At 46.6% G+C, this 13,405-nt stretch overlaps 1 protein-coding gene across 5 annotated transcripts in view; it reads left to right on the top strand.

The window, feature by feature from the left end:
* LOC106562084 (uncharacterized) overlaps positions 1-13,405 on the top strand; it is a 205,556-nt gene that overhangs the window by 37,809 nt on the left and 154,342 nt on the right. For all 5 annotated transcript variants that reach the window (XM_045689148.2, XM_045689147.2, XM_045689149.2 and 2 more), the window contains exon 4: positions 11,932-12,005. In XM_045689148.2, coding sequence (XP_045545104.2) covers positions 11,932-12,005 — 74 coding nt within the window. The remainder of the gene's footprint in view (positions 1-11,931; positions 12,006-13,405) is intronic.

Here is a 13,405-nt window from a genome sequence, read left to right as displayed (position 1 = left end):
TGTATGATTTAACATGCCTGGTGTACGATTTAACATGCCTGGTGTACGATTTAACATGCCTGGTGTACGATTTAACATGCCTGGTGTATGATTTAACATGCCTGGTGTATGATTTAACATGCCTGGTGTATGATTTAACATGCCTGGTGAAAATGGGCTCTATTATGTACCATTAAGAAATCAACCAGGCCCCACCCAGAGTGAATCTGGGGCTCTCAACCAGTTGTCGTGGCCTTTGTCTTTCCTCACTACGCATTGATTTATAGACCATGCTCATCATCACATTGGCGTGGAGGAACACGATTGAGTGTGTGGTTATGTGCGTGTGTGTCTGTGTGTCTGTGCTTGTGAGGGGACGGGCGTTAGGATGTGGATCAATGCTTGGTAAAGCCTGTGGATCTGGTCATTTACCATTTGTTATCTCTCTTCTTAACTCTCTATCTTTCCACAGACTTCATTCCTGTTTATTTCTCTCATTCTGTCTTTCTATCCTGTCTCCCCCTCAGTCTCCCCTGCCTCCCCGATCCTCCTGGTCCTGCTGCTGGTCTCTGTGATATGCATGGTCTCTTTGTGATGGCAGGAATCTGGCTCTAATGAAGCCAGCATGACCAGAGAGCAGCAGCAGCAGCCAACCTGGAGGATGTCTGGCCTTTCACTTGCTGAACAGAGGGATTGGCTAATATCCCTGTCCACCACATTAAAAAAGAAAAGGAAAAATAGACATTCCTTTTTAATGATCCGTTTCTTCTGAGCTGGGACGCAAAGAAGGCAAATCCATAAAGTAAGGAGAAATCTAAATGGAATAATAGCGGTGTTAGTTGTAAAAGGCACATTTCCTCTGTTTGTTCTCGCTGTGATCGGCGTAATGCTCCAGATTGGCACTGAAAAAAGGGTTCATGCTTTTGGCCTATGGGACGAGGACTGAGGAAAGAGGTCTTCAAGGTCCTCTATAGAGTATTTTGTGCCAATCATTTAAAGGACTGGACATGAGAGAGGAACAACTGCTGGAGTTACAGTCCAACTCCCATAGCAAGGGGAGGGTTAGTACAGTGGGGGGAAAGTATTTGATCCCCTGCTGATTTTGTACGTTTGCCCACTTACAAAGAAATGATCAGTCTATCATTTTAATAGTAGGTTTATTTGAACAGTGAGAGACAGAATAACAACAAAAAAATCCAGAACAACGCATGTCAAAAATGTTATAAAATGATTTGCATTTTAATGAGGGAAATAAGTATTTGACCCCTCTGCAAAACATGACTTAGTACTTGGTGGCAAAACCCTTGTTGGCAATCACAGAGGTCAGACATTTCTTGTAGTTGGCCACCAGGTTTGCACACATCTCAGGAGGGATTTTGTCCCACTCCTCTTTGCAGATCTTCTCCAAGTCATTAAGGTTTCGAGGCTGACGTTTGGCAACTCGAACCTTCAGCTCCCTCCACAGATTTTCTATGGGATTAAGGTCTGGAGACTGGCTAGGCCACTCCAGGACCATAATGTGCTTCTTCTTGAGCCACTCCTTTGTTGCCTTGGCCGTGTGTTTTGGGTCATTGTCATGCTGGAATACCCATCCACCACCCATTTTCAATGCCCTGGCTGAGGGAAGGAGGTTCTCACCCAAGATTTGACGGTACATGGCCCCGTCCATTGTCCCTTTGATGCGGTGAAGTTGTCCTGTCCCCTTAGCAGAAAAACACCCCCAAAGCATAATGTTTCCACCTCCATGTTTGACGGTGGAGATGGTGTTCTTGGGGTCATAGGCAGCATTCCTCCTCCTCCAAACACGGCGAGTTGATGCCAAAGAGCTCCATTTTGGTCTCATCTGACCACAACACTTTCACCAGTTGTCCTCTGAATCATTCAGATGTTCATTGGCAAACTTCAGACGGGCATGTATATGTGCTTTCTTGAGCAGGGGGACCTTGTGGGCGCTGCAGGATTTCAGTTCTTCACGGCGTAGTGTGTTACCAATTGTTTTCTTGGTGACTATGGTCCCAGCTGCCTTGAGATCATTGACAAGATCCTCCCGTGTAGTTCTGGGCTGATTCCTCACCCTTCTCATGATCATTGCAACTCCACGAGGTGAGATCTTGCATGGAGCCCCAGGCCGAGGGATATTGACAGTTCTTTTGTGTTTCTTCCATTTGCGAATAATTGCACCAAATGTTGTCACCTTCTCACCAAGCTGCTTGGCAATGGTCTTGTAGCCCATTCCAGCCTTGTGTAGGTCTACAATCTTGTCCCTGACATCCTTGGAGAGCTCTTTGGTCTTGGCCATGGTGGAGAGTTTGGAATCTGATTGATTGATTGCTTCTGTGGACAAGTGTCTTTTTTACAGGTAACAAGCTGCGGTTAGGAGCACTCCCTTTAAGAGTGTGCTCCTAATCTCAGCTCGTTACCTGCATAAAAGACACCTTGGAGCCAGAAAACTTTCTGATTGAGAGGGGGTCAAATACTTATTTCCCTCATTAAAATGCAAATCAATTTATAACATTTTTGACATGTGTTTTTCTGGATATTTTTGTTGTTATTCTGTCTCTCACTGTTCAAATAAACCTACCATTAAAATTATAGACTGATCCTTTCTTTATCAGTGGGCAAACGTACAAAATCAGCAGGGGATCAAATACTTTTTTCCTCCACTGTAGCTAAGTTACTGCAGCTTCACTCAGCTATACTACTCTCTTTATGAGTGCATGTGAACATGATTCACTGCAGTAGGAAGGACATTACTGGCACACACACACACACACACACACACACTCGCACCCACTCAGGTGTCAGGTAGACTACACTGCCGTAAAAAGCTGTGTTTCCCAGTAAAGATGGCCATATATTTCACTGCGGCGTGAAAGTGTTATTCTAGGTCGGATTCACAAGTTCAACACGGCTCGCCCGTAGGCTGCCACAGCTGTAGGGATTGTGTGTGTTTTTTTATCTTTGGTGTTTGGCTTTATATTGAGGAATTTTATATGCGAGTGATTTTTTTTGTTCATTACAATGGCGAGTTTAAAAAGGTTTGGGTTGGACGGACGACAGCTCGGAGCAGTACATGTTAGTTTTATTTGCGCTGCGGCCTTGTATGAATGATTCGAGCAGTGTCCAACCGGGCCTCGTGCGTATAGTGCTTAAACAGCTACAGATGCAGGTCTGTGTGCCTCAGAGAGCCTTTGTTTAAGTTGGCTACCTCTTTTGAGCAGTTCCTCTAACCTCAGCCGCGGGATTTGCCAAAAGAACCTGAAGAAATGTCTCTTTCGATCCAATTAAGTCTGTCATTGCCCTTTAGCAGTAAACTGTGGAGGCAGCAAATTTTTACCTCAGCCAGCAGAGGTCATATTGCTATATATCTCCCAGCCTAAGTCTATTCTTATGAGCGGACCTCTTGCCTTTTTCTCATCTCATTCTCATTCTGAGGCCGTTTGGATGGGTGGGGAGTTCTGGGCCGACAGGGTTCTCCTGACAGAACTGTAAATTCTGTGCAACACGTAACTTGGGGTGGTTCCCCGTGTCGGTTTGAGCGGCTGAGTATTTCAGCAGGACTCCATAATTATTAGGTCTTATTAGATCAGGGCTGCAGTAGATCCATTAGGCCAGGGTTAGGCTCACCTCTGGGATGGACTCTGGCTGGCCAGCATGCAGCGCTGCACTGGGCCTCTGGCAGCTGTTGGGTGTCAATGACCAAGTAGAATCAGCATTTCCTTGGACTGAAACAGCCATGATGGGAGGATGTAGCCTAGGTGTGCCTATGAGCCAGGGGGTTGGCCAGGGGGGCGAGGTAGATTCTATGTGGCAGCTGTATACCGGAGAGAGATAATAGACACCATAGAAACAGAATCCATGGTAGAATCCATGGCAGGGGGGTGTGGTGGTTGTAAAAGCTGTGGTGGACAGTGGGAGTAGTAGTGGTGGCTGAAGCTGTGATGATGAGTATGTATAGGAGGGAGACAGTAGTAGTGGTAGATGAGACGGTACAGTAGCAGCAGCAGCATGGGAACTACAGGCAGCCTGCTGCTGTAATGAGAGAGTGAGCTGTCAGAGACACGCGTGTAATGGCTCCCCTGCCAGCCGCCCGGTTCAGGCCCTATGGGATTCAGCACAGACACTCGGTTTCTCTCTCTCTCTCCCTTGCTCTCTCTCTTAGGCCTGATCAGAGACCATGTCAGGCCTCTCATATCCTCCCAGCTGCTGTCTTCTTAGCTCACACACACACACTCACACACACACACTCACACACTCACTCACACACACCACACTCACACACTCACACACTCACACACTCACACACACACACTCACTCACTCACTCACTCACTCACTCACTCACTCACTCACTCACTCACTCACTCACTCACTCACTCACTCACTCTCTGTGTCACCTTCTCACTGGGCACACAGACTGAGGATGGACATTCAGGTAGTACATCTCCCAGGCTCTCCTTTCTTCCTCCCCTTCAGTCAGCCTGTGTGTACTGTACAGCTCCTCTCAGGGGAGTCTATTCCCAGTGAAGAGGGCAGGCAGCAGCTTCACATGGGGCCAGCCAGTATAGTCACGCAGTGATGTCACGGTGTCTATATTTATATCCCTCTCTGACAACCACTCTGCTGTAAGCACTGCTCTGTAGCACGTCCATGGTCAGCTGACTACTACTGTACACCACCTCCTGCCAGTCCAAGGTCATTTTCACTAGGCCTCCCTCCCAGTCACTCATTAAGACCAGATGGGGAGTTGAGATGTAGCTAAGGTATAGTCTACTGTACGAGTTACAACAACCAGTATGAAGACTAGCTTGTACTGTATGAGGGCCCAGTTCAGGGATATCTATTGCTCTCTGTTGATATTGAGGATGCAACATGCATTTCAGGATCATTTCTCATACTGTTCTAGCAGAGGAATGGAGTCTGAATCAGACCCCCCCAGACTCATCTATAAATGCCCCCCTATGCAGCTCCGCGGTTATGACAGTCATGCTAATAACATCCTCTACCCAACTTTAAAGGCTCATTATCATATTGTGCCGGATGATTGACAGTTGACCTTCACGCTAGTTTATATTAAGCCAGTGAGATAGTGCCTCAGTGACACCGTATTAATACTAATCTGATAGAATTACCAGGAACCAATTAATGTGCAGGCCTGGACTGGGCAGCGGTTAAAGAGATAGTGTTAGCTCTCAGCTGGGCCTGAGCTGCAGCACACACAGGGGTGCAGAGTTAACAGTAGGCAGCGTTCCACGTAGCCGAGCGGCGTTGTGTGAGAGGCTTCAAGGTGAAGCGGTGCTGCTGTGGAAGTGTTTAGGTGAGGTTCCAGTGCCCCTGTTTGGCCTAACGAACACTCATTAGTCAGAGAGAAAATGAGGGAGAAGAGAAGGGGAAGAGGAGAGTGGTTAGTAAACCAGGAGTTCCGTTTAGCTGTGTGTATTAACACTACAGGCATGGTGGAGGAGGGTTGTGGAGAGCTCTTTGGGTTGTGCTGGAGAGCATCTGAGTGTATCAGTCTATTTGAGGTGCAGACACTCTCACTCAATAACATCAAGCATGCTTACCTGCTGCCTAATGCTCATGCTAATTTGCTTATTTTAATATCCACCGACTTCTCTTTCAGCCCCTGTGAATGGTAGCAGTGAATTACTGACGGTGACACAGTGAGACTGACCCAATGATTCCCACAACGTATTCTGGGAAATCCAGGTCTAGGAGGCTAGAGGCTGTGGGTTTTTGTGGGGGGAATCCCCTGGATGTAAGGCAGACTGACCATGTAACAATATACCCTGCTAAGGCCCACTGACCCCAACAACCTCTACAGCCATTATTAACAGTGTTGAACAAGGTTAGACTGAAGAAGAGTCCTGAAATAACAGTGTTGAGCCAGGGACAGAGCCTGATACCTGAGAAGGCCTGTCTGGTTGTGTAGGGTCATCAGTCACTGGGAGGAAATAGTCACATTGTCACTTCTTTAATGGTAGCACCGAGATATGCAGCTGTACGTTTACTGTAGAGGCCTTGAGGCTGTAAACCTCTGTGGCTGGTGACTGGGCTACACACGGTGATGAGCCCCACGGTGCTAGTCACCTGAAATGTGCTTTAGGTGTCAGTGTGTCAACCCTATTCACAATGGAACAATAGTGCACTGGATGGATTTAAGCACGTGATAGCTAGGCTATTTAGGGACTATGCCTGCCTACCCATGTTTCATATATAATGGTTATTTCATTCATGAATACATAGTTTATTAGGCTACATTAAATCTGGTAGAGGAGGAGGAAACTACTCTTCATCATAGGTGACGTCATCTGATAGTTGTATTTGAAGTGACCAGGCAGCAGTATGTCTCTCTGCAGCAGTATGTCTCTCTGCAGCAGTATGTCTCTCTGCAGCAGTATGTCTCTCTGCAGCAGTATGTCTCTCTGGTCACTTTGGCCACATCCCAGGTGAACACAGGTCATCCGCTAACTAAGTTATTTACCAATGATAGAATCTTCTAGACTTTTCATCTGAAGTTTGGTACAGTATATGTGTACCACTGAAACCAGGCTGTAGTGTCTCTGTCCCCCTCCACATGCACTGTGCCATGCCTGGCCTCTCTGTGCTGCAGCAGGCGACTAATGACCTAGGGGGACTGGCTGCTCTGCTCTGGGGGTACAGTGGCAAGAAAAAGTATGTGAACCCTTTGGAATTACCTGGATTTCTGCATAAATTGGTCATCAAATGTGATCTGATCTTCATCTAAGTCACAACAATTGACAAACATAGTGTGCTTAAACTAATTACACACAAATTATTGTTTTTTTCTTGTCTATATTGAATACATAATTTAAACATTCACAGTGTAGGTTGGAAAAAGTATTTGAACCCCTATGCTAATGACTTCTCCAAAAGCTAATTGGAGTCAGGAGTCAGCTAACCTGGAGTCCAATCAATGAGATGAGATTGGAGATGTTGGTTAGAGCTGCCTTGCCCTATAAAAAACATTCACAAAATTTGAGTTTGCTATTCACGAGAAGCATTGCCTGATGTGAACCATGCCTCGAACAAAAGAGATCTCAGAAGACCTAAGATGAAGAATTGTTGACTTGCATAAAGCTGTAAAGGGTTACCAAAGTATCTCTAAAAGCCTTGATGTTCATCAGTCCACGGTAAGACAAATTGTCTATAAATGGAGAAAGTTCAGCACTGTTGCTACTCTCCTGGCTGTCCTGCAAAGATGACTGCAAGAGCACAGCGCAGAATGCTCAATGAGGTTAAGAAGAATCCTAGAGTGTCAGCTAAAGACTTACAGAAATCTCTGGAACATGCTAACATCTCTGTTGACGAGTCTACGATATGTAAAACACTAAACAAGATTGGTGTTCATGGGAGGACACCATGGAAGAAGCCACTGCTGTCCAAAAAAACATTGCTGCACGTCTGAAGTTTGCAAAAGTGCACCTGGATGTTCCACAGCGCTACTGGAAAAATATTCTGTGGACAGATGAAACTACAGTTGAGTTGTTTGGAAGGAACACACAATATGTGTGGAGAATAAAAGGCACAGCACATCAACATCAAAACCTCATCCCAACTGTAAAGTATGGTGGAGGGAGCATCATGGTTTGGGGCTGCCTCAGGACCTGGACAGCTTGCTATCATAGGTGGAAAAATTAATTCCCATGTTTATCAAGACATTTTGCAGGATAATGTTAGGCTATCTGTCTGCCATTTGAAGTTCAACAGAAGTTGGGTGATGCAACAGGGAAACGACCCAAAACACAGAAGTAAATCAACAACAGAATGGCTTCAACAGAAGAAAATACGCCTTCTGGAGTGGCCTAGTCAGAGTCCTGACCTCAACCCGATTGAGATGCTGTAGCTTGACCTCGAGAGCAGTTCACACCAGACATCCCAAGAATATTGCTGAACTGAAACAGTTTTGTAAAGAGGAATGGTCCAAAATTCCTCCTGACAGGTCTGATCCGCAACTACAGAAAACATTTTGTTGAGGTTATTGCTGCCAAAGGAGGGTCAACCAGTTATTAATCCAAGAGTTCACATACTTTTCCCAGGCTGCACTGTGAATGTTTACATGGTGTGTTCAGTAAAGACATGAAAACGTATAATTGTTTGTGTGTTATTAGTTTAAGCAGACTGTGTCTATTGTTGTGAATTAGATGAAGATCAGATCAAATTTTATGACCAATTTATGCAGAAATCCAGGTATTTCAAAAGGGTTCACATACTTTTTCTTGCCACTGTACAGAGGAAAGTGGCTCTACTTTTACAGCAAGATAACCTTCTCTCTCAAGGTCAAGTGGTGTTGGAGGGTAGAATGACTAAAAGCTCCCCAAACCCTGCCTGCCAGCCGCTGGCACTACCCCATCATTCTGCACCCACCATGGTGACTACACTGGCTTCTTGTGCCAGGCTGTATGTGCCATCCCCCTGTGTAAGAAGGCTTTTCTGTCTGTCAGTTTTTCTCATGGGTTATTGTTCCATATTTCATGGGGTCCCATGAGGCTGCTTGTTTTGTTTTGTTTGATGTTGTTTGCCAGGGAAACCAGTCTCATGAAATCTGGACCGTACCACCTCACTTTTTATTTTTGTACCTTTATTTAAACTAGTCAAGTTAGTTAAGAACAAGTTCTTATTTTACAATGACGGCCTACCCCGGCCAAACCCTCCCCTAACCCGGACGACGCTGGGCCAATTGTGCGCCGCCCTATGGGACTCCCGATCATGGCCCGTTGTGATACAGCCCGGGATCGAACCAGGGTCTGTAGTGACGCCTCTAGCACTGAGATGCAGTGCCTTAGACCGCTGCGCCACTCAGGTGGGTTTCCAGTGTGACTCCCAAATGATGAAATGGAAGGACTAGTAAGTGCGGTAAGGGGTGCGCCCTGCTGCATAATAAAGAGGCCCCTTATGCATATTAATATGAGCACTCTGCATAATACCTACACCATGTGACACGCTCAGTAGCACACAGTCATCCTGTCGGTTCGGCTTTACCTTGTCCATGTTTCACTACTATTATTTATGTCCACATTCCTCCATACAGGGATCCCCTATCCCTTACCCATCAGCCCCACCCTCACCCATCTTAACTCCTCCACCCCCGGCTGCAAGCCTCGTTCCTAAAAACTCCCCCATCACACACACTCCCCCTCACACACACTCATGACTCCTTCAAACATACGGCGGAGGTGTGTGCGATGCCAAACGAGAACCTCGTTACCTCCCCTCCCTCTTGGCTGGCTGGTGGAAAGCTTTTGGAAGAACTACAGCGACATCTGCATGTGCTGCGGCTGCAGAGCGCCAGGCTGATACCTGCTATGCTGTGCCGGGCTTCTCCTGCCAGCCTGCTCCCTGCCGTACCGCCCCTCCGCCCACGCTACCCCTCCGGCTCTCATTACTCAAATTACTAAACAATGCTAATTGTGCGGCGTGTGAAGCTTCATTTGAATATTCCTGCATATGGCCTGAGGGGATTTGCCTCGCAAGGGGACGGACCTAGCCAGGAAGTCTGGAAGTTTGGGCATCCACAATTAGCCGAGCCAGGCGGGCGCTGCTCTCTCTGCACAGGGCTTATTTTACCTGGAGTTACGCCGTTTCTTTTTTCTTTTCAATTAAACGACACAGCGAAGATCAGATCCTCCTTTATTTGGGTTTTAAAGGCCTCAACATTCTTAGTAACTTTAACTGGATTTATGATGGAAAAAAATCCTTGTTTATATATTTTTTTAATAAATCAATTCAATAAATAAATATATATATATTTTTTAAATTGATTATCATATTGAAAATTGACAGGAGAGTGTGTGAAAGAAAAACAAATACAAATAAACATCTTTAACAAAGTCCCACGATTGGTTTTATGTTGAACTGAAACAGACGGTGGGGGGAGACAGAAACGGTCCACAATCTGTACGCCTTAATTAATAGTGTGGGGTGTGTGTGTGTGTGTGTGTGTGTGTGTGTGTGTGTGTGTGTGTGTCTTGGGAGACAACAATGCACCCCTTGTGTCCCATCACAAAAGGACAGTGCGCCAGAGAGAGGGGGTGGGAGGAGGGGACATTCTGGAATCAGAAACAATGGATTAATCGCCTGTAATGATTTAATACAGGCAATCAGAGTCCAGGCAAGCATATTAATTTGCGCATAAATTACACAACATTTATTTTTCAGATCGGGGGGGTTAGCATGTGTGGGCGGTTGGTTTTGTCTTTTCCCAGCGACATCATGGTGAAGGTTTGCGACAGAATGCCCCCAGCGATTCCCATGCCTATCCCTGTGCCGCGAGTCACCAGGTTTCAGCTCCCCTGATCCCACACCCCGACCCGCTGGCGCTGCCCGCCCGCTGCCAGCAGCAGCTTGCCGCCTTGCCAAGTAGAGAATGTTAAACCATTACGGCAGGTCAAACATAATTAAGAGCAAAATGCCCGCTTCCTCATCAACATGATTTTGTTGTATTAATCATATCCAGAGATCACAGAAAACATATTTGCGATTTGTTCTCCGCTAAGTCTTCTGCGAAAAAATAGGGTGGGAAAACCCATTCTGTGACAAGGTGTTGTAATTAGAGGGATTACATTTTTTCCCAAATCGTCCTGTAATAATTGACTATAACCATAGATATCCACATCATTTACATACACACACGCACATACTGTATGTATGACGAGTCCTTGCTGCGCAGATTGGAAGACACTCAATTAATCCGAGTTGGAAAGGTTGAGCGCGCCCACTTTTTTAATTAACGTTGAATTAAAACGAATTGGCAGGTTGCCGGAAAGCAGGCGCACGGCTTTGAAGATTGCCATCGCATAATGAGTCGCTCTTTCCTTTTTTTTACACTTTGGGCTCCTCCATTTCCACTCCCTCGCTCTCTGCTGCCAGTTGCCAATGTGCCTTAGCGATTTAATGATATGCAAATGAAATATGCATAAAACCATTCTGCTGAAGGATGATTAAGCACAGAGGACATTAGCCAGTGCCCGCCACAGTGTCTGTTGTCTCCTCTCCATTCCGCTTCGCCCGGCGCCAACGACAGACACCACTGGAACAAAGCTCAATACTCATTATAGGAGAACACTAATAATATCCAATTGAGAGAAATTAAATTCCAGGCAGGGTATTTTCTCACTCCTGTTTTGTAAGATCCACATCCAGAGAAGTGAAGGCAAAGTCCCCAGAGCTGAGGACTGGAGCTGTAGAGAGCAGAGAGGAAAGGAGAGGAGGCAGAGACCAGGTTTTCCAGGATAGCACTTGAAGAGACTAGCATTGCCAAGCATTGCAGGAGCTTTTCTCTGAGTAGTGTTGCATTATTTGAATGCTGTCTTATTAAAGAAGGAAGGAAAATATCCCCCCTTTCTCAATCTCTCTCTCAATTTCCCCCCTTTCTCCCTCCTGCTCTGCTGCGAGCTCTCATTTTTTGGTAATCCATTTGTGTAATGAAGACGTGGCGCAATTAACATCCCCCATGGAATTAAATAAAAGGCCGATCATCCAAACCTCATTAGCTCCGAAAGATTATAATATCCACACGCGTTCCGCCGTGAAGGTTACGGGAAAAAACACAACAGAATTACGAATTAAACCGTTAATTGTGTGTATTTGGATCGCGGTTTAAGCGACCGCGGCTTAGATGCCCAAAAAGATGCCACCATCCATACCAGCCTATCCTTACTGGTGGCAGCCTGGCTCTGACATCTTGGTGGTGTATGCCAAGACAGTGTAGGAAGCACAAAGATCTTATAATCCCTCCCTTTGGATGGCTTCTTCAATTATTCATATTCCACAACCGTGCCCTGTTGTCCAACAAAAATCCAACAAGAGGGGAAAAAAAAGTTTGGTATATCCATTTGTGATGGCTGATGTTGATTTCTTCCTCGCTAAATGTTGTAATTATTCCGGTGCAATTAGTGAACTTAACGAAACCCTCCAATCTGTCTGTTTGCAGCGGCGCCTATCCTTGGCTCTGTGCCCGATGCCAGTGGACCTCGCGGGAACCACGGCAACGTTCCTCCGGACCCCGTAAGTACCAAGACCCGCGACCCGAACTGGTTGGTACCCCATCTGCATCTGTTCCTCATAGTTTACCCCTTCCACTTTACGCCAATAAAAACACTGGAAGGGTGGAGTTTGGTTGTTCCTTTGGTTGGTTGGCAAGGAGGGGGCAAACTAAAAAGCGTGGGTGAGGGGGTGCCAAAAGTGTTCTCAAGGCCCCCCTGCCCCCGCCTGGCAGAGTTGCAGGCCGGCTGGGGTAGGGTAGGGTATCTCCTCCCCACCTCACCAGTGTGTGTGTCTGCGGCCGGGGCTGCTGCTCCTGTCCCCCTGCCTCCTGTGCCCCTGCCCCCTCCACTGAGTTCCAGCATGTCTGTTGTCTGTGTGGCATCCCCCTCGCCTCAGTCTGGTTCCCATACTGGTGGATGCTGTATAGAGCCTACAGCCTGAGCCATTCATCTCCCTGGTGATTGCTGTGAATGTAGATAAATCACACACACACACACACACACACACACACACACACACGCCTGCCTGCCTCTCTGGCATAGCTTTGCTTGCTGCTGAAGTAGATTTTCATTCTTTCTGTTTTTGCCTTTTCTTTTTTTACTTTTCTCAAGAAGTTATTCCTGTCACGCATAAATCCCACACACCTGGAGGAAACCATGATGCGCGATAAGTTTTTCTTTGGCGAAAAACAAAAAGTACAATTTAAACGAACGCGGAGAGAAAAGTAAATGAATTCCTGTCTGGCCGCTGATTATAATTTGTGTTGGCGGTTCATTAGTATGCATCCTCATGTTTGCAGTTTTTTTTATTTTTGTGTTTGTGTCTTTGTAAACAGCTGCTGTTGAGACCTTGGCACAGTCCCTCAGGTCCTTTCTTCCTCCCTCCTCTCTTGTGGCAGGCAGGCAGGCGATTGGCAGGTTGGCAGCATCTGCGGCAGGGAGGCAGGCAGCAGTGCCCATGGTAGACATTCCTCACTGCAGTGCCTGCCAGCCGCCTTGATGAGAGCTGGAGGAAAATGGTGTGGGGGGGGGGGTTGGCAAAAAAAAAACACCCGCTTCACACCCTCCCCACAGAACAGCTTGCCGCTTTTGTTTTGTTTGTAATCTTTCCCGTTCCTTTCATTTTGTCCGTCGCGCTAATTAACAGAGCAAACTTTTGTTGTTCTAATTAGTCATTTGAAGCACTTGATCGTCTTTGTTTGCACTTGGCTTTCTGTATCTTTGCCAAGCGACCCGTGACGGGTGCCCAATCGTGTTGATTTGCTCTTGATCGTTGTGTACCATTTCTCGCCCCCTTCCATTTTTCCGCGACAGATGCCACCGCGTTCCCGCTGGTACACCTCTCGAAGATCGTGGGTACCGACTCACCGCCGCTCCCCGGACATCCTCAGAAGCGGTGACTTTCCCACAAATCCGTGAACG

Source organism: Salmo salar, chromosome 11, assembly GCF_965601325.2.
Source record: "Salmo salar chromosome 11, fSalSal1, whole genome shotgun sequence".
NCBI classification, from domain to species: domain Eukaryota; kingdom Metazoa; phylum Chordata; class Actinopteri; order Salmoniformes; family Salmonidae; genus Salmo; species Salmo salar.
The sequence above is the reverse complement of the archived record's forward strand: the minus strand, read 5'-3'. Positions and strand labels throughout refer to the sequence as shown.